The following is a 22,058-nucleotide window of genomic DNA, read 5'->3' on the forward strand; positions in this document are numbered from 1 at the left end:
CTTTAGTAGAAGTATCTCTGGAAATGAAGCTGACACACACCTAAGAACATTTTCGTTGCTTTTAAAATTCCCAAAGCTCCATCATACATTTAATTACCAGTGTGTTAAATTACATATAAGGTACATAAACATGGGTTATACAAATGTCAATGTTACAGTAACATCCTGAAGCGACAAGCACAAAGGTCTAAATGCCTAAACTGGAGGAAACTTGAAACCCTCATGTTAATTCTTAAATGTAGTATTTCTAACTTGTGACAAGACAGATTGGTAGGCAGCCATTTTTGTGTCTTAAAATAACTGGGGGCATAGTTAAAATTTTATACATCAAGTGATTGCTAAGGAATGTTGCAGGTGAGATGTGGTTATTTTTAGTTTATTTGAAATGTCTTAAGGTGGGGGGAGGAGGGGAAGCAAATATCTGAAATTTGGAAAACCCTAAATCTTTTGATAAGAAATTGTAATTTTCACTTATGTTATCTTTAAGGATATAAAAGGTTGATAAATTGGTGTAAATTGAGCCATAACCACTGGTGATCATGGGGACCGGTAATTAAGGCTGCAGAAAAAAATTACAATCTAAGAATTTAAGAAATAAGATCCTGAAGATTTTGTTTAATTGCATCAATTTCTGTATTTCATGTGCATTTAAAAACTGCAGTAAGTTGAATGGGTTAATCTTATCTAATATAAGTAAATGAGTCTGTAGACTGTGATCTCCCCAAACTAAAAAGTACAGTACTTGGAATTGTGTTCTTTATGGTTGTAGTGTTGGTAAAGCACTAATACGCAGAAAATAAAGGAATTACACAGTGAAAAATAAATAAATAAATAGACAGCATAAAGCTGAAGAGCTCTCCTTTTAATTCTTTCTTTATAAATAGAGCCTAATTTGAGCCCTGAGTACTTAAAATCATTTTAAATTGCCAAAGTGCTAGTTAAGTTTCTCAACAGAATTTAATGCACTCCCACCTACCCAAACAGTAGGAGCATGTCTGGGTACTAAAACAGACAAAGATTTGGTATAAATAAGAGCCCTCACGGCACCCATGGTGGTAAGAGTACATGAACGAGCCGTGTGAATGAAAGGAGACTATCACTGTAATTTGGGTGCCCACATATCCAACAGATGATGCCAAATCAGCGAGTACCTCTAAATTGCTCAGCACATGAGGTAAACTTTGGCTGGCTCTATAAAAGAAAGATCACTTGATAATTTGTTTAAGTCAGGAGGTTTCGACAAGCACAGCGGCCTTTCCCAAATGAAAACACGTGTAATAAAAGCATACTCGTTTCACTATTATAATACACTCATGGGTCAGCCTATGAAATGTTAAGTGTTAATTTCTGGGTACAAGAAACAGTTTCAACTTCCCTCTGTGTCAGACACACGCACTGTAACCCATGTGAACCTCTCCGTAATTAACTTCGGTGCATATAACCACCACTAAATATTTAGTGATATTTAGCAAGCCACAGGAGTAACTTACAAATATGGGGAATTAAGCCAAATACAGCAACACCTTATTACCTACAAACATGAAATCTTGTTTTATTATGTTAACATGAGTCATAAACCAACTTAAATTCCTAGTACTGAGGATAGCACAAGGGAGCTACAGATGTTTCCTAAGGAGAGGACCAAGCTTTTCCTAAGCTTTAAAGTAGTCTGCTGAGAGTTATTCCTGTCCTTCCATCTCTGGAGCTCAGACGGTGGACCACAATGATTAAGGCAGCAAGAACACATATTCTTTATACTGTAACAGCTTTTGCAAACATACAGAAGGACAAACGAAAGTGAAAGTGTTAGCTGATCAGTCGTGTCTGACTCTTTGTGACCCCATGAATCGTAGCCCACCAGGCTCCTCTGTCCATGGAATTCTCCAGGCAAGAATATTTGGAGTGGGTTGCCATTTCCTGCTCCAAGATTTTACATTAAATAGAACTTGTTGACAGGTAACATCTAGTTCAAAAGGGTTGAAAGCAAATTTTTATTTTTAAATGAACAACTTTACCATCTCTTCTGTTTTACCTTTTAGTTTTTCCTTACCATAAGTGATACTGGAAATAGGCCTGTTGAAAGTTTCAAAATACATGAGCTAGAGTTCTCAAAATGCTCGTTTTTGCGGGGAGGAGGAGGAGAAGGGGAGGAAGGATATCATTCCAGAAAAAATGAACCAAAAGCATAACCTTTGATTCAATACATTTACAACCAGAGAAAGAAATTCATGAAGATGAAACTATACATATGGACAGCAGTGTATTTTTAAAGAGAAGTAACTGCAAAAAATGGTGCAGGAATAACTATGGCATTTATGTGCAGACATCTTAAAGAGGATCAAATTCTAACTGGATCAAAGATTAAAATATATAAAAAGAAAAATCATAAAATGTATTGTAAAACACCATGGTGTTTATGGTTTTTTAAAGAGTCATTTAAAAGGCCATTCTAAGAATGACACAAACCTTTAATAAGTGCTAAAATTTTTAAATTTCTCCATGGCAAAGTCTGGCTAGTATATATTCCATGTTTGCTACATGCTACATCTATATATATGCAAGGTATTATTAAGTCAGTGTGGAAGGCAGAATTCTAAGAGAGACCCCAAGGCTCCTACGCACTGGTGTATATACCTCATATGATAAGCTCTCCTTGTGTGTAAACAAGACTTGTGAGTAAGATGGGGTTTTACCTCCATGATTCAGTTCAGTTCAGTTCAGTCGCTCAGTCGTGTCCGACTTTTTGCGACCCCATGAATCGCAGCACGCCAGGCCTCCCTGTCCATCACCAACTCCCAGAGTTCACTCAGACTCATGTCCATCGAGTCAGTGATGCCATCCAGCCATCTCATCCTCTGTCGTCCCCTTCTCCTTCTGCCCCCAATCCCTCCCAGCATCAGAGTTTTTTCCAATGAGTCAACTCTTCACATGAGGTGGCCAAAGTACTGGAGTTTCAGCTTCAGCAACATTCCCTCCAAAGAAATCCCAGGGCTGATCTCCTTCAGAATGGACTGGTTGGATCTCCTTGCAGTCCAAGGGACTCTCAAGAGTCTTCTCCAACACCACAGTTCAAAAGCATCAATTCTTCAGCGCTCAGCCTTCTTCACAGTCCAACTCTCACACCCATACACGACCACAGGAAAAACCACAGCCTTGACTAGACAGACCTTTGTTGGCAAAGTAATGTCTCTGCTTTTCAATATGTTATCTAGGTTGGTCATAACTTTCCTTCCAAGGAGTAAGCGTCTTTTAATTTCATGGCTGCAGTCACCATCTGCAGTGATTTTGGAGCCCAAAAAAATAAAGTCAGCCACCGTTTCCACTGTTTCCCCATCTATTTCCCATGAAGTGATGGGACCGGATGCCATGATCTTCGTTTTCTGAATGTTGAGCTTTAAGCCAACTTTTTCACTCTCCATTCTCATTTTCATCAAGAGGCTTTTTAGTTCCTCTTCACTTTCTGCCATAAGGGTGGTGACTTGTGAGTAAGATGGGGTTTTACCTCCATGATTAGGTTACATTATTTGTCAAGGGTAAAAGAATGTTGCAGATGTAATTAAGGTCTCTAATCAGCTGACTTTAATTCATCAAAAGGTGGAATCACTGAGTGGGCCTGGCCTATCAGGTTTCTAGAGGTGATGCGACAGAGACACTCGTCTGCTGGCCTTGAAGAAATAAACTACCGTGTTGTAGAGAGGGCCACGTGGCAGGGAACAGCAGGCAGCTAGGCAGCCTGCAAGGGCTGAGGGCCTCAGTCCTACAACTGCAAAGAACTTAACTCGGGAAACAACAAATGAGCTTAGAAAAGGATTCCAAGCCTCAGACAAGACTGTAATCCTGGCTGACACCTTCATTTTAGGCTGATGAAACTTAAAACGAGAAGAGACGCAGGTAAGCTGGGCCTGAACTCTTGGCTCATGGAAACTGTGCGATGATAAATGGGTGTCACTTTAAGTTGCTAGATTTGCAGTAATTTGTTACATGACAGTGGAAAATTAACAGACAAAAATGACAAACAGAAAAAAAAAATGTGCAAAACAGCATATTTAATAAGTAAAAACTCCTACCAATCAATTTGAGATTAATAACCCAATAAATGAGCAGAATATATAAACAGGTAATTCACAATAAAGAGAAATGTTTTTAAGTGTATAAAAATATGATTAACATATTGTACTATAATTACATAAGATGTAACCGTTGGGAAAATCTAGGTGGCGGGAGAGGGTAAATGGACACCTCTGTACTACTTTCTGCAGCTTCCTCTGCATCTAAAATTATTTCAAAATATTAAAAAATACGGGTAATCTCATTCATATCAGGAAAAATATAAATTAAAATGAGGTACCAGTTTTTACCTACCAGATTAGCAAGCATCAAAAAACCTTGCAATACACTATGTGTCAGAAAGATGTGAGCTGAGGCATGTTCATACATTGATGGTTACATAAACTGTAACAGTTTCACTCTCTACTGCACCTTCAGCTCCTACTGTCTGTACAGGTACAGTGTTCAATTTCACAATACTATAACTTAAAAGGCACATACCCTTTGATGAGCAAACCCACGTTTAAGAATTTAGCTTTCAAATGGAAGAGCCGCTGGAGAAGGGACAGGCTACCCGCTCCAGTATTCTTGGGCTTCCCTTGTGGCTCAGCTGATAAAGAATCCGCCTGCAATGCAGGAGACCTGGGTTTGATCCCTGGGTTGGGAAGATCCCCTGGAGAAGGGAAAGGCTACTCACTCCAGTATTCTGGCCTAGAGAATTCCATGGACTATACAGTCCATGGGGCTGCAAAGAGTCGGTCACGACTGAGTGACTTTCATATATTCTTCACATGTGCAAAAAGAAGCATGCCCCAGTGTGGTGAGTGAGGTACCTATAGTAATTAAAGACTGAAAGCAATACATGTTTCCTGTAATAAGGAAATGGTTAAATAAATTATGGAATACCCATAGACTGGAATCCTGTATAGCAATTATAACAAGATTGATTAATCTGCATTGATAAAGATCAAGAGTAGAATATGTTTTCCAGCTTCTCAAGTCCCGCAGAGCAATTTCACAGCATACCCACAATCACTTATTTGGTCAGTATTTACACGTCCCAAGTATGTACCATGCTCCATGTCTGGATAAAAAGGATGTAACTATCCCCATGTGAGAAGATGGAGCAAGTGCCCACAGGCAGAGAGGGGAGGCAGGGGAGCCCACAAAGAACGGAGACCAGGGCTCAAGGGCCAAAAGGGCATAAAAGACAAAGGTCAGATGAAGAGGCTCAGGTGACAGGCTGGGCTTCTGTCCTGCTGAAGGATTTAAAGCAAAATCTTGACAAGACATTCAGTGAAGCAAACAGTTACTGTAAAAACCAAGCAGGGGTCCCGCTGGAGAAGTTCAGGATCTGGAGACCATGTGTGATTTCATGAGAGATGTCTTAGGGCATCTCAACTTGAGCACTTCCAGTAAGCTGCATCACCCAGGCACACCCCTTCACCGCATACCTGCTAAGACCTCCAGAACCATGAGGACAGCATGAAGTCCTCTTGAAACATGCCATCTTGCTTACTGGAGTCAGAGGATATACTCGACACATTGTCCTCGCTTGGAGAAACATTTACAAGCAGATGTCTAAAGCACCTGGACAGGCTTCCCTTAACCATGTTCCTTTACTGGTTCTTCATCCAACATTTAAGGATGGAGTCAAAGCAGGAAACTATTCCGCTACATTTCTACAACCTTCCTGTGTTCTGAGCTCTTAATGGCTGAAGCTTTTAAGCACCATCCCTGATGCCAACACACAGCCTGAACAGCTCTTACTGAATGGACCTTATATTTTCAGATAAATTAAAATCTATGCCAACTAGTGTTCAGTCTCAAATAGAGGCCACCTGTTCCAATTAGTGAGATTAAAATAGTATACTACTGACTATCTGAAGTCAAGTCCCAAGTCTTCTGGATTATCACAAAAATCTTTACAAAAGACAGAAAAAAAAAAAAAGGAGAGAATTTTGGTCCTAACACACAGTTGCACACACAGGTGTGTGTGCAATCCAGGTGACGAAGTATAGCTTTTGCGAAGGGACAGACTTTATTTCTGGACAAGTGCTTACATCAAAATTTCTGAGAAAGGCTGCTCAAGGCATCATTTAATTTAATTAAGAAAAGCTCAAGGCATCATTTAATTTCCTTACAACAAGCTTACAGATACAGCTTAATTAGATTCAACTTTACTTCAGAAAAACACAGAGCCCAAATTTCTTCTCCATCCATGTTTCTGTCCCTGCCTGAAATTCCCAAAGAATCTGCATCTTCTGGATGTTCCACTCTTTAGCCCCATGCCCTCCATTGTCTCAGTTTTTCTCAGGTCATCAGAAGACTAGAAAGACAGCCTGGAACACAACTCTCAATTTCCCAACCTCTCCCAAACATTCCTATCCCAACAAGGCTGCCCTCAACTCACCAGAGTGTGCTTTTGTTCATCCCAAACATTCAATTATTTAAATTTTTGCAATCCATGAGAAGAAGAAAAATCTCTTAGCATTTTCAAGACCAAAGGTCTTAACTGTTTCATAAAGGAAGAGAGATAACACATCAAGACTGGTGTTTTCCTAAATGATTCTGAATCATTTTAGGTGGGCAAAACTGAAAGCATTAAATACACACAGAATCAGAGAGAGTGAGTTAGTCCCTTGAAAACAATCCTCAACCCAACGCAGCTGCTTGAGGCTGGGAGCATGTCTGGGTTCTGTGCTAACATCCCCTTTACCAAGCTCCCGCGCTTGCTCATCCCCTTTTTCGCCTGGTGCAGAGGCCAGATGATATTCTCCTAGAGCAGTTAACACTGCTGTTGTTTTTTCAGTTGCTCAGTTGCGTCTGACTCTTTGCGACCCCATGAACTGTAGATCCCCAGGCTCCTCTGTCCTTGGGATTCTCCAGGCAAGAATATTGGAGTGGGCTGCCACTTCCTTCTCCAGGGGATCTTCCAGACCCAGGGATTGAACCTGCATCTCCAGCACTGGCAGGTGGACTCTTTACCACTGAGGTACCAGGGAAGCCCAAACTGATTTAGAAATACTAAATAAATAAAGGTGCTGGTGGTCTGCGTAGGAGGTGTGGGAATGAGTGAGGTTTGGGGAACTCAGCAGTAGACAGAGGATGACTCAGTGTCAGAACAACCCACACTGTGCTGGGTCTGCCAACCCCACTTCTCACGGTCACTCACACAAGCAGGCGGGGGAGGAGCGACATTTCAGGGTGACTCCAGCCTCTGAACCCTTCACTCCAACCCTCAAATCTGGAAGCAAATTGAGGGAGTGGTGTTGGGGATGAAGAGGAAAAGGTGGTTGAGAAAATTTAGGAAGCAAACCATTGGATGTGGTGGGTAAGGGGGCTGATTGAGTGGGCTTCCCCGGCATCCAGTTTGGGGATTGACTGTATGGGAAAAGTATTCATCAGGAATTGGGGGGGTTGTGAGAGAACAAATTAAGTTTGACACACAGACTTTGAGGTGCCTGTGGAACATGTGCACAGAAACATGAGACCACAGATATGAAAGTGAAAGCTGCTCGGGCGTGCCCGACTCTGTGACCCCATGAACTGTAGCCCACTGGGCTCCTCTGTCCATGGGGTTTTCCAGGCAAGAGTAGTGGCGTGGGTTGCCATTTTCTTTTCCAAGGGATCTTCCCAACCAGGGACTGAAACTGGGTCTCCTGCATTGCAGGCAGACTCTACCATCTGAGCCACCAGGGAAAGGGCAGAAACATACTATACAATAAAGCCACACCTAGGTTGAGCTCTCAGGTCAGCACATGAGGCAGGAAGCATACACACTTTCACAGAGGGAGATGTGCCCCTCAGGACGGACGTGCCAGCTCCCAGAAGGTGACAGACCCCACCCCTGCCTTCCCCCAGGGTGCCAGCGCATGACTGTTTCTTAGGCTAAGAAGCTGATGATGTTGCTGGTTTGTGTTTAGGGGCTGTGTTGTATGGAAATTATATATGCCAAAGACAAAGGGTGCTGGAAGATGCTCTCCAAAGAGACTCACGGGAACGGAGAGCTTCAGAGGTGACAAAAGACTGAGGCTGAAATTCTAAGTTAAATCTATACATGATGTATTCCATGACTTTTGCATCTGGTACGTGCTTTTTCCCCAATACCCTTTCCCAACAGGTAGGAGGTCAAGACAAAGATGAACTCACATCACAAAACTTGATTTTGGAGAAAAAAAAAAAAAAGACCATAAAAGGGACCTCAGAAAAGATTTTTTTTTTAAATCTTAGTCACACCCCACAGCATGTGGGGTTAGTTTCCTGACCAGAGATTGAACCTGTGCCCCTGCAATGGAAGGCAGAGTCTTAACCACTGAACCACATGGGAAGCCCCAGAAAAGATAATTTTAAAACAGTCGCAGCAGATCCAATACAGCTAAGTAGTTTAATATATGAATTGTTACCCCTCCTATTTACTCCAACCCCACCAGAAATCTGGAAATAAAGTCAGAAGCATAATGGCCTAACATTAAATTATTTAATTCACTTTTTTCACCCCAAAATCACAAAATTTTAAATCTGTTCATCAATTAATTCTCTACTGAAAATAATTAAAACTTTCATCAAGTTCAATTTTGAGATGTTTATCACATAATTTAGCAATTAGTATGGTATTAAAAGTGTTTTAAGGACTTCCCTGGTGGCTCAGACAGTAAAAGCGTCTGCCTACAATGTGGGAGTCCTGGGTTTGATCCCTGGGTCAGGAAGATACCCCTGGAGAAGGAAATGGCAACCTACTCCAGTACTCTTGCCTGGAAAATCCCATGGATGGACGGAGGAGCCTGGTAGGCTACAGTCCATGGGGTCGCAAAGAGTCGGACACGACTGAGTGACTTCACTTTACTTTAAAAAGTGTTTTAAGTGGCTTTCTTTTAAGAAATTCTCTTCTAAGACAGGAGCTGGTATAATGCTTAGTCCTTAATCAGTTTGTATTCATTCTATCTGGTTACAGTCTATTTGGTTTTATTTTTGCAAAGTATCAATAGAATGATGTGGAGTTAATGTCTGAATTCTCTTCCAGTTCTAACACGGTGAAATCTTTAAGTCTAACTTTCCAACCTCTGCCTTAAGGGTTAGAAGGATATGCCTGCCCAGTGAAGCTTGAGTCCTACAGAGAGATCCTATGAGGCCAGAAGTTGACTCAACTATAACATGAAGAAACCACCCTTGTTTTGTCTTTCCACTGCTCATCCTCCAGAGAAAACACATCAGGAAGAATATGATTCTTTAACAATGTCTTTAAGTTGTAAGCTTATTCAACAGCCTTGAAGATGTCCCCAACTACTGTCAAAATTCTTACACCCTAGGCATTATAATAAGTTTGTAAATGATCACTCTAAATTGTTCACCCACCGAATGCTTACTGGGAACAACCACCTGCAGAGCACCAGCAATGTGCAGTTTGGTGGGCCCCCAGCAGAGCACCTTCATCCCCAAGCACTGAACAGGTTTCTTAAGACAGAACTTTCTTCTGCACTCAGCTCAGAGGCAGAAGATTGGGAAGTGGCTAAAATGCAAGATCTGGAATTAGATCTGGATTCATCAAACCCTAGCGCCACTATTTCCCAACAGCCACAGGCCTCGGACAAATCACTTAACCCACCTGGGCCTTAACTCCCCCAACTGTAAAACATAAGTATAAATAGGATATTGTGAGGATTAAGGAGTGCATTTGAATTGTTTGATATTGGCACCTGGTATATAGTGAGGAACTGGTAGCTATTGGCTATTATCACTGTCGCTGCATTCTTCTCTTTATTTACATTCTTTGTGCCTTCTTACAGAGGAATAATCGACACAGACACTACATTCTCCTTCAAGCAGCATCGCCCTCTCCCAAGTCAGTGGAAGCAGCTGGATTATGCATAGATCATATATCCCCATGTTCCTTTTCTGAGGAATGTGAAGTCCTCACTCTGATTCACAGTACAGTGATTCATGGTTCTCTTCTCTCTCACCACTCCCCCCATCACCACGCTCCACTTAGAACACAATTAAACAAAGAAACAGCAGGGCTGAAACAAAGTCAAGCTGGGCTTGACTTAGCAGCCTCTCCTAAGTCAAGACCTGGGCAATTTCCACCCAGAAGCACGAGGCTCATTTCTGACCTTAACGGCAGACCTGGAAATTTAGGCAGTGGGTCTGAAGCAAACACATCCTGTGATCCAACTGGGTAGCAGCTGTCTTGGTGTTCCACAGCGGATGTGACAAGCGGGCGTGTTGTTGGAGGCTGGCAATTCATTTTCCTCTAAAGGGAGAACCAGTGAGCCCACAGCAAAGCATGGCTCAAAAAAACACACATCAATCCATTCATGCTACACTGAAGACAGTTCCAACTCACACATTCATCTACTGACTGTCCCTTTAATTAACTCTTTAGAAGAAAACAAATCACTGATTAACAATTGTACTCACAGACCACTCACTCAAGTTACCCCTTCACCAGGTCAGCGTCTCACCTACAGAAGAAGTCTGTTTCCACTCACTCTGGTTCCTGTTCAGGAAGTAAGCATGCAATCATCAACTTATTACATCACTGCCCAATCACTTCCATAAGTGAGAAGGGCTCTGACATCTTCCTCTCCCTGACTGCCTCTGGCCACTACTCATCATGCAGTTCTGGATCTATTTCCAAACCTCAGAAGGTTTAAAGATGTACTACAGGTGGCAGCCATACCCGACACAGGTTTTACTTCAGACACTAGAGACTCCTACTTACTATCATCACTTCCTCCTACAAAAGAGAAGGGTATTTCCTGGGGCTACAGGGATAAAAAAGATACATTCACTAGATACTAAATTTCCAGAGAGGCCAGGCTGTTTCATCACCCATACCTTGCTGATGCATGGAACAGCAGCGAGCACAGAGAAGGTGCTCCGAAACATTTGCTGAATGAAGCCTCTTGCTCTCCCAGCGCCAGCGTCTGTAGTTCATAAACATGTAAGCAATCAATTGATGAGGAATGTGCAATGGAGGAAGGTACCACATGCTAAAAATCCAAGAAAAGTCTCCATATTATTCACAAAATCAGCAGTCTTTCCATTCTCAAGCTTATGAATACATGTTTCAGTTCAGTCGCTCAGTCACGTCCGACTCTTTGCAATCCCGTGGACTGCAGCACGCCAGGCTTCCCTGCCCATCACCAACTCCTGGAGCTTGCTCAAACTCATGTCTTACATAGCAATAACAAAAACTGGCCACCATCTATTGAGTCTTACTGTGTAGCTGACATTTTATAGACATGACTCATTTATTACTCACAACACCTCAACGGTGTGGAAGAGGAAACTAAGGCCTAGGATAACTATAAGGTCCAAGGTCGAGTGCTTAGTAAGCAGCCCTAACTAGCCCAGGATCTGTCCTCTGCGGGCTAGCCGCATGAAACTGGTTCTGTAGACCGAACAGTCTGGACTGTGCAGGCAGGATGGAATAGAAGTTGATGATGTCCGAGAGTAATGAGGAAGCTAAGGCACCAGCTATCTCCTCCTGAGGTCGTAAGTGGCTAAACTAAGGTGGGATGTCTGGGGAACACAGGAAGAAGGAAAGGAATCCAGAGAAATGTCAGACCTCCAGGGGCATGGCTGACAGACTAGAGATGGGGGGAAGGCAGGCACTCCAGACAACTAGCAGCTCTGATCAGTGGACCAACAGCATAAGGAAAGAAATTATTTACCTCACACATGGAGAAAAACAGCTACTACTGAGTATATACAACCACTCTTTTTACAAATTCTCTTACTGAAGACTCACAATCACTCCCCAAAGTGGGGATTATTACCACCTTTTATACATGGGCAACTGGAGGCTTGGAAAGGTTAGAGCCTGCCCAGCAGTCACCCCGTTGGGAAGTGTGAAGAGCCAGCTATGATCCAAGTCTTCTGCTTCCAGAGCCACAGCTGTTGGCCCTAGACCCTAGTGGCTGAAGATGGCATTTTAGGACACTTAAAACTAGAACTGACAAAAATTTGATTCAGACATAATTAATAAAAACCAGTAACTGTATAGAAAGCGGACTCCCTATATTCTTAAATAGATAATAGGCTTTAACTATCTAGGGCATGGGAAAAAAAGTAAGATTCTAATTATGTACACTCTTTCTTCTAAAATAAGGGGATATAATGTGCAGTGAGTTTTAACATGTACCATTTCTGAGTTTTACCCAGATGAAATTTAAAAATGTGAATGACCCTGACTTGTCAGCTTAGAGGCAATCACAGAATTCATCAGTTACATTACATTTTCACCAAGGGGGGTGGGGGGAGGAATTTAGGTTAATCCACCTGGCTGTAAAAATAGACTTGTGCACTGTTAAAATAGTACACTGCCTCATTATTATTCTAGTCTCAAAGGCTTAAACAAGCTCAGCAAGCAGGATGTCTATTTTCCCTGCTCTCTCAACAGGGTATCAATTTTGAACACAGAAAGTGACCATTCGGTAAACAAGAACTTGATCTCACTGAGTCTTAACCCCCCAGGGGGAAACTTCTTATCTCTGAAAGGTTAACCAACTCCTCACACACACCTCCATTTCTCATTATAATGTTTTTAGGGGAGCTAATTTACCAAATAAGTCCACAAAAAGGTTCTTTTTAAATCCTATGTTAGAACCTTACTGTATGGCACAGGGAACTCTACTCAACGCTCTCTGATGACCTAAATGGGAAGGAAATCCAAAAGAGAAGGGATATAGGTAAACATACAGTCAATTCTCTTTGCTGTACAGCAGAAACTAACACAACACTGTAAAGCAACTACACTCCCATCGAAAAATAAATAAACGAATCCTATACTAGATGATTTGTCAAGGCAAAGGTGATATAAAGAAATTAAGTATCAGTGTTCCTTGAGGCTACCCTCAGCATCACATACTTTCTGAGTGTAAAGAAAATAAGTTTTTATAGCTACATTCAAATGAGTACCATGAAACAGTAGTTAAAATCATCTAATGGGATGCTTTCTGCATGGGAAAATTGCTTCCGCCTGGCCTTCATTATAGCAGCCTTCAGGACAGATGAAAATTATATCAGCCCCATCTGAGTAAAGGTCTTTGCTGTAGAACTTGTGATCACTGTCCACTGAAGTTCTAGCCTTCCTCAATTTGATTTTGTCCAGTCCTTACCAGATTTCATTTGCCCTATATAAGCTAATTTAGAATAATCAGTATATATACGTCTAATACAGTTTTAATATATGGTCTATATAAAAACCAGGTGTCTCCATGTAGTACTTTAACAGGGTCAACAGAATTTTAAACAACATAAGAAACCCCCTTCACAAACGGTTCCCCTACTTTAACAGGAAAGATGGGTGTGGAAATGGAACAGCAGCAGATACAGCAGAGATAAAGTCTGTCGCTGACTTACACATCTGCTTTGCCACTTTCCATCTCAGTAGTTAAGCTAAAAAGAGCTGAGTTTTGGAAAGTTCCATGTGCTTTTGCCAAATTGCTTAAATGGGTTCACAATGAGCCATCCCTCCCTCAAAGATTACTAATCCTGCTGTTTACACGAAGATTATCACAGTTGTGACAAGAGAAACCCAGCTTCCACACTTTTTTCAAACCTGAAATGTCTTCCGTCAACTACAACACGATGGACCACACATGTCCCTGATTACAAAGTCATCAGAAAAAGATCTTTATCTTCCTTTGCAGTTATATTAGTCAGCAGCCATCCCTCAACAAACGTCTAACTTTAGGTAACCAAAGATTTTTTACTATCAATATTTTCTTTCAAATGCAGTTTCTAGTTATTTTCATTACAAACTGTTATGGAACTTTTAAGAAAGTGCAGAAAAAGAGAGGGAGAATTCTTTTGTGGGGAGGGAGAGCGGGCTGCATGCTGGAGATAAGTATTACTCCACTAAATGTACTTAATCCGAAAAATATTAAATCATTTTGTTAAACTGATTAACAGATGCGAGCACGATCCTACCTCCTGAACTTTAAGCAGAGAGGCTGGCAGTCATCGACTAAGATCGTGCAAGAGAGCAGTTAGCGCAAAGAACACCTTCAGGCAATCCTCGCCCGAACAAATGCCAGGAGGAGGTGCAGTTCTAAATGGCAGTTCAATCAGTCAACGGGAGAGCCAAGTGTTCAACCTGGACGATCAAACATTCCTGAGAGCAAAGCGCTCCCCGAGGCAGGTGAGGCTTCCTCTCTCCTGAGGGACCGGCGCGCAGGCTGAGGCCTCCCTCCCCGTTCGAGCACTACGTGGTTCGTCTCCGCTGCTCACTCTGAAAAGCTATTTTCGCCCACAGCCAAAATCAGTAACAGCAAATTACACAGCAAACAATGGAGAGGGCGCCTGCTCCTGACGACTAGAAACTGTACAGGCAGCGCGCAAGACTGACTTTTCACTGGGGCAGAGCCCGGAGGAGCGGCCGCGGGAAACCGGGAAGCGGGGTCTGCCGCCTGTCTACGCTCCGGCCGCGCACAGCCCCAAACCCGAAAGCCCCGACGGCTCGGGAGGCGCGGCGGCTGCTCTTGAGTTTAGGAATCTGGGAGGCCGAATTCCGGGGACACAACGACGCGCGCGGCGGGATCCCCTCGCTTCTGGCCCCGCGCAGAGAGCGCTCCCTGGCGGAGAGGGCAGCGGAGCGCCGGTCGTCGAGGAGACCCAGGCGCGCCGGGACCCGACGAGCGGCGGTGGGCCTGGGCTTGGCGTTGCTCCCACCCCGGACGGGAACTTGAGGTCTCGGAACCGCGCGGGCCGAGCTCCTACGCCTCTCTTCCAATCCCCGTCAGCCCGAAAGGTGCAGGGAAGTCCGGGCTCCGAGCCGCAGGGAAGGGAGGGAGGGAGCCGGCGAAACGTGCAGGGCGAGGTCGTTCCAGCAGGAGCCCACGCCCACCCAACCTCTCCCCTGGGAGGGCGCCCCCACCGCCACAACGACCGCGACCCTCACCCTTCTCTTGCAGTGGTGGTGCCGGCCCGGGTCGGAATAGGTCCGGTCCACGGTGAGCGCCGTGTCGCTGCCCGGCATCTCGGCGCTGGCGCCGGGAACTTTCCCGGGATCCAGTGCCGCCGCGCCGCGAGCTGCCGGCGTGCTCCGGCTTGGGCTTGGGCTCGCCCAGGGGAGCCTCGGCCAGGGGGCGGTGCGGGCTCCCGCAGCTGCTACCAACACCCGCGCGGCCGCCCTGCGCCGCCGCCGCTGCTGCCGCGGAGTGGAGAGGGCGGGAGAGGCGGGGCAGGGACGCAAGAGTCTCCGCCCCTCTCCCGTCTCCGCCGCGCCCCCTGCGCGCCCCGCCCTCCCGAGACCCTCTCCAGGTGCCTCGGCTCTGCCTCCCTCTCTTGCTTAAACTTGATTCCACCTGAGTGGCATCTTCACTGTTTGTTGACTTACCTGATGAAAGATGGATTTTGGTCAAGATGTTGAGGCATGCCTTTAATGCTTCCTTTCACGTTACTCTTATTCAACATGCACTTATGGGACACCGTGCTAGGCCCTGGGGGTAGGGATCCGAATTCTTTTTTTGTGTCTGAGGTGTTGTTTTTTTTTTTTTTTTTTTTAAGTGCTCATGTTTTTCTTCTTCTGATTCCACTGAGCAAATACTACACTTCCTCTTAAACAACCATCTATAGTGTTGTGTATTTTTATTTTTCAAGTCTGGCTCACCTTTATGTTGGAAACTACTTGAAAATCAAGATACATCTTTTCATTTTAGTATGCCCTATTTCGAGTGAAGAGTTCCTCCCCACAAGAAATATGGAGTCTAGAGGAGACAGTGAAAACACCTCGTCTGGTTATTGAGACAGTGTACCAGTGGGAGAATGAGTTGAAATACTGAAAGTGCAGCTGCTCCAGAGAAGAATTAGAGTTAGACCTTACCAGCCCAGAAGGAGGAGGATTGGGATCCTCTCCTTCAAAGGGCTGAGGGGAAGGGAAGTACAGGCAGAAGAAAAATCCTGAGCATAAAAATAGAGGTGCATGCTAAGTCACGTGCAACTCTGGGCAACCCCTATGGACTGTAGACCGCCAGGCTCCTCTGTCCATGGGATTCTCCAGGCAAGAACACTGGAGTGGGTTGCCATGCCCTCCTCCAGGGGATTCCCCACCCATAGATGGAACTCGCATCTCTTACCTCCACCTACATTGGCAGATGGGCTCTTTACCACTAGCGCCACCCAGGAAGCCCCCAAAGGTACGTTTGGAAAACCTCAAGCCATCAGTTTAGGGAGTCTCTGCAGGAACAGAAAGACTGGATGGAAAAAGTAGGCAGCGACCATGTGGTGCAGGGCTCTACTTCAAGGCTGATTAGTTCAGCCCTATTGTTGGATACTGGGAGAGCTGCTGGAGGGTTCTGAAAGGGGACAAGACAGTGTCAGGATGGAAAGTAAAGAAGAAATATCTAATAGCTGTGAGATGCACTGATTAAAGATGGGTAAGGGACACCGGCTAGAAGGCTACTGCAAAAATTGAAAACAACTTCAATGTCCTTCAGAAGGAGATTGAGTAAATTACAATATAGACATCCAGTTAAGTGGTGCTGCTAAGTCACATCAGTCGTGTCCAACTCTTCTCGACCCCACAGACGGCAGCCCAACAGGCTCCTGTCCCTGGGATTCTCCAGGCAAGAACACTGGAGTGGGTTGCCATTTCCTTCTCCAGTGCATGAAAGTGAAATATGAAAGTGAAGTCGCTCAGTCGTGTCCAACTCTTCTCAACCCCACAGACGGCAGCCCACGAGGCTCCCGTCCCTGGGATTTCCCAGGCAAGAGTGCTGGAGTGGTGTGCCATTGCCTTCTCCAGTGTTAGGTACCTGTAATAGAATGGCAGCTCTCAATGTATGGCTACAGAAATAGCTCTAACATATCTGGTTAGTAAAAAAGCAATGTGCAGAGTAATATATATATAGTATTCCACCATTTATATAAAAACTATATATATATATATGGTTAAATATGCATAACATATTTTGGGGAGAATTAACATGAAACTAGAGAAATCGACAAGAAACTGATGGCAGGAGACAGGAACTAGGTAGCTAGAAGGAACAGATGAAGGTTTATTTCTCACCGTATATGCTTTTTGAACTTGAATGCTTGAACTGTGTGCATATATTGACTATTTAAAAAGTGAAATAAAACATATCTTTTATTGAAGGGGGGTTTGGGGGAGAATGGATACATACACATGTATAGCTGAGTCCCTTCACTGTTTACCTGAAACCATCATAACATTGTTAATTGGCCTTACCCCAATATAAAATAAAAAGTTCTAAAAAAGGCAAGGATTTCTAAATATATATATGTATTTTTTTAATGAAGAGGACAAATTTATCAAAACTAACTTAAGAAACGGAAAACCCCATAGAGTCCTAAAATCATTCAAAAATTAAATCAACATTTAAAAATACTCCCCATATATGAAACAACTCCACCAGTCCCAGAGAGTTTTTCAGGTGAGTTACTCCAAAGCAGAGAAGAGAGATTTCAAATGTGAATGTGTGTATGATGTTAGCTAGGGTGGCTACAGAAGGCCTCCACGATAAGGTAACATTTGAGAAGAGATCTAGGAAGAATGGGAGCTAGCCACGTAGATGTCTGAAGACTGTTGATGAAAGGAACAGCAAGTATTAATATAAAGTCCCCAAAGCAGGAACATTTGGGAGTGTTCAGGAAGAGCAAGGAGGCCAGTGTTACCTGGGACAACAGTAGATGAAATCAGAAACATTTCAAAGGACCAGGTCCTATAGGGTAATTTAGACTATTTTAAGAACTTTGAGTTTAATTCTGAGAAAGATGGGAATATCTGAAATTTTCTAAGCAAATGCTCTGTCTTTTCACTTGGGAGGAAAAAAAAAAATGATCCCTACCTCAAGGCATACAAAAAAATCAGTATCAGATAGATTAAAGATCTAAAGGAGAAAATACAATTATTAAAACTGCCAAAAGGAAGTGGAAGAATATCATTCTGATCTCAAGTCATAAAAAGTAGTTCACAAAAAACATAAACCACAAAGATTCGACTACACTGTTTTAAATTTTCTGCTCATGAAAAAAAATAATAAAGTGAAAAGATAAGCCACAAACAAAATGAGCTAAAAATAATCAATATAGATGAATTTCATCAACAATACTGAGAAACAAAAAAAAAGCAAACCACATAAAACTGCCTGTTGTGAGATTCTATTCAAGTAAAGTTGAAATAGGAAGAATAAATGGCATTTTTAGGAGAACAAAGATATATAACTAAGCTATTAAGAAAAGTTAAGAGCATGATATACACAAATTTCAGGAGAGTATTTACCTCTAGTGTGGAGATAAGGATTCAAGAGGAAAGGGAAACAAGATTATAAACAATGCCATATTTACTGAATGGCTATTGTTATACTAGATATGTTTTCATGCCTACACATATACACAATATTTCATAATAATTTAAAATTCTAAAGATAACAAAGACTCAAAAGACAGATGTGATGATGGCATCCTTAATCCTGGATTTAAGTCACCAGTGGAGTATCTACTTATATACACAAATGTAATGAGCACCGAAGAATTGATGCTTTTGAACTGTGGTGTTGGAGAAAACTCTTGAGAGTCCCTTGGACTGCAAGGAGATCCAACCAGTCCATCCTAAAGGAGATCAGTCCTGGGTGTTTATTGGAAGGACTGATGTTAAAGCTGAAACTCCAGTACTTTGGCCACCTGATGCGAAGAGTTGACTCATTTGAAAAGACCCTGATGCTGGGAAAGATTGAGGGCAGGAGGAGAAGGGGATGACAGAGGATGAGATGGTTGGATGGCATCACCGACTCAATGCACATGGGTTTGGGCGGACTCTGGGAGTTGGTAATGGACAGGGAGGCCTGGCGTGCTGCAGTTCATGGGGTCACAAAGAGTTGGACACGACTGAGTGACTGAACTGAACTGAATAACACTTTATAAGTATAAATCTTGATATAAAGGCAAGACAGTCTGTTGTTATTGTCTTTATGCCAATGTAATCTTATAAAGATCCATTCTGAAATCTGTTAAGAGTCTGTCTCTGGGTTTTCCCCCTTCATTTGCCTGATGCCTCATTTTTTCAGGTACCTAGGACTGTAGAAATTATATTGATCAGGTGTATGCATGTACAAGTGTGTGTAACTGTATCTGTGTGTAACTTTAGAGAGGCCAGACCTAAGTAAGTTCTCTGACAAGCCAAGATTGGGCTTTGGTTAGTGACAGCAGGCAGCTATTTTCCATTTCTATTACTGTCTTGGTGTTGCTTAGAAGAACTCCATTCTGGAAAGAAACGCTGATCCTCCACAAAACGAATGAATTAAAACTATATTAGGCTCACTTCAATTTCAATTAACAGAGGATGTTCTTTTTTAGATCATTTTGATTTTTTTCATAAGCCAGTTGCCCAAAAGCTGCTCTACTGGGCACTCATACAAAATAATGTTTTTAAAAGCCCAAATTAAATAGCACAAGAGCAAGCTCCCCAGAAAAGAAAGAAAACAAGCTGTGTGGATCACCATTGGCTCTCTTATTTGGAATTAGGACCCATGGGGAAAACAGATCATGTGCCTTCTTTTTCTCTCTTCTTCTCAGGGAGAGGGAGGGAGAGAGAGAGGTGGGGAGAGAGAGAGAAAGAGAACACACATTTTTTCTTCAACATAAGAATTATCTGTGCCTCTGATAACAGCCTCCAAAAGCCTCTCTCTGCAAAACATAATTAAAATTTTTTTAAAAACTGCACCTTTTAAGTAGCAAATGCAATCAGAACAATATGGAAGATAAAGGTACAAAATCTAGGGTGTAAACCAAGAATTTACTTCCAAAGTGTAAGGTACAATAACGCAGCATGTTCTCAGCAGGAGAGAAGCGAACTGGGTCATTAAAGCCATAATAGTGTAAAACAGTGAGAAAAGGCTTCATAAAAGAGACAGGGTTGTACTTGATTCTCATAGTACATATTTGTTGTTTCTGCCTGCCCCAGCATCCAGCCTCTTATTCTCAAAATATTAACAGTACCTGGATTTTTCTTTTGGGATCCATCCCATCTCCATCCTCAATTCAAGTAATTTAGGTGAGACTGACCACGCTGGACCTCTGGCTCCAGGAAGAGGCACGTGATCCAGACTTGGCCAATCAGAGTTGGTTCAACGTGCACAGAAAGAGGCTCATGACCCAGTCAGAGCCAATCAGAGTCTCCCCTGAGACTTCTGCTGTAACTACTGGGAAAGAACTGAGCCCATCAAGGTGGCACCAGGTTCAGCCGGTAGAATATAAGCCTGCTGCCATGGTGGGCATTCCTGCTATATGTGGTAGACACACAAACACAACTTCCTCCCTGAGGGAAACAGCCATGAAAGGGGAAAGACTCATCGCTGAATTGTTGGAGCACTGAATCCAGCTTTTTCCACTATCTACTGCCACACGACAGCTCACCCTAAGATACACTGGCTTACAACAACTACCTAATTCATTTGCTTATGAGTCTGCATTTTGAGCAAGTCTGCAGAGTTTGGCTTTTCTCTGCTCCTTGTGATACTGGCTGGAGCTGGAGTGTCCAAGATGGCTTCACTCACCTGTCAGCACCAAGAGGAATGGGGGTGGCTGGAATACCTGGGGCTGGCCAGGCCTCTATCTCAATGTGTATACGTTTATATATTTAAACAAAATATTTTTATATTTCATAGTCTCCCTTCTTCCAGGGATCCCTTCTCCCTATTGGAATAGCTGGACTTATTTACATGGTGAGTGGTTTTCAAGAGATGAAAAACAAATGATGCCAAACTTCTTAAGGGCTAGCCCGGAGTTGGCAGAGTAGCACTTCTGTCACATTCGATTGGTTAGAATGAGTCAAAAGCCCAGACCAGGCTCAAGGGGAGCAGAAGTAGCATCCACTCTTGACTGGAGTAGTAGACACATACAGGGATGGGAGAATTGTTGGATGCCATCACAGCAGACGATCCACCACATCAAATGTGGCTAGATTCTCCCCTCCTTTCTGGTTATATGAAGCAAGGCATTTCTCATTTTACTTAAACCAGTTTTTAAAAACCGAATACATTTAATGCTGGGTCTGGGTAGACAGAAGACAGTGAGAAGGGCAGCATTTCAAGAGAAAGCAGGACCTAAGGACAACACAAACAGAGGAAGAGTGAGCAGAGAATTCCAGTGAGGACAGTTTTTATCAGGCCACTAATTGAGCCTTCCTTGGTCAGTCCATGCCAGATGACCTCTTAGATTCTTGAACTAATTATACTCTATACCTCTTGTTTGAACACAAAAGTTATCTTATCACGTTATTTAAATATTTAGTGTGGTGTTTTGTATGTGCCCTCCCCCAACTAGATTATAGGTTACCTGAAGGAAAAAATGATGCCTTCTAGGTAAGTGTGTGCAGTCCTGGTTCCTAACATAGTATCACACATTCAATGCATACTTGCTGAGTGAATGGATAGATTCAACATTTATCAAACGCCTAGTTATTTTCCCAGCATTAGGGTTTTAAAAATGAGTAAGAGGTAAGCAAAAGGTAGCTTTTGCCCTCCAGGGGTTGGAATGAGCAATATTATAAGGATGAAAATGTGCTGAACAATGAGTGTTACTAATTTTCATATACTAAGTAGTTACTGAAATTTGTGATTTCACAAATTTCTGCGATTGCTTATTGAGCATCTTTGATGTGATGGGCTCTGTTCCTGGTGCTGAGGATATAAAAATGAGTAAGAGGGACGTCCCTGGTGGTCCAGTGGTTAAGTATCTGCCTGTCAACGCAGGGGACACAAGTTTGATCCTTGGTCCAGGAACTAAGAACACATATGCCGGGTGGCAACTAAGGCTGTGCACCGCAAGTACTGAGCCCATGCACCTCGAACCTGTGCTCCACGATAAGAGAAGCCACTGCAATGAGAAGCCTTCGTACCCTAACTCGAGAGTAGCCCACACTCGCTGCAACTAGGGAAAGCCTGTGTGCAGCAAGAAAGACCCAGCGTAGCCAAAAATAAATAAATAATTTTTTTTAATTTAAAAAAAAAGAGGACAACATGGTCCAATCCTGAAAGGCTATC

The 22,058-nt window shown here is 43.0% G+C and overlaps 1 protein-coding gene across 14 annotated transcripts in view; it reads right to left on the minus strand.

Annotated features, from left to right (window-relative positions):
- The window catches only part of TMCC3 (transmembrane and coiled-coil domain family 3), a 288,800-nt gene that overhangs the window by 55,514 nt on the left and 211,228 nt on the right, over nucleotides 1-22,058 (minus strand). For 2 of the 14 annotated variants that reach the window (XM_086399084.1, XM_086399097.1), the window contains exon 1: nucleotides 14,954-15,209. The exons of 11 other annotated variants lie outside the window; for them this stretch is intronic. In XM_086399084.1, coding sequence (XP_086255210.1) covers nucleotides 14,954-15,031 — 78 coding nt within the window. In that variant the 5' untranslated portion in view covers nucleotides 15,032-15,209. Of the gene's footprint in view, nucleotides 1-13,983; nucleotides 14,877-14,953; nucleotides 15,210-22,058 lie in introns of those variants that run through there. One more of the 14 variants, XM_086399098.1, reaches the window with a different exon arrangement.

Source organism: Bos grunniens, chromosome 5 (genome assembly GCF_055505025.1).
Source record: "Bos grunniens cultivar Pamir isolate PY7600 chromosome 5, Bosgru_T2T1.0, whole genome shotgun sequence".
Taxonomy (NCBI): domain Eukaryota; kingdom Metazoa; phylum Chordata; class Mammalia; order Artiodactyla; family Bovidae; genus Bos; species Bos grunniens.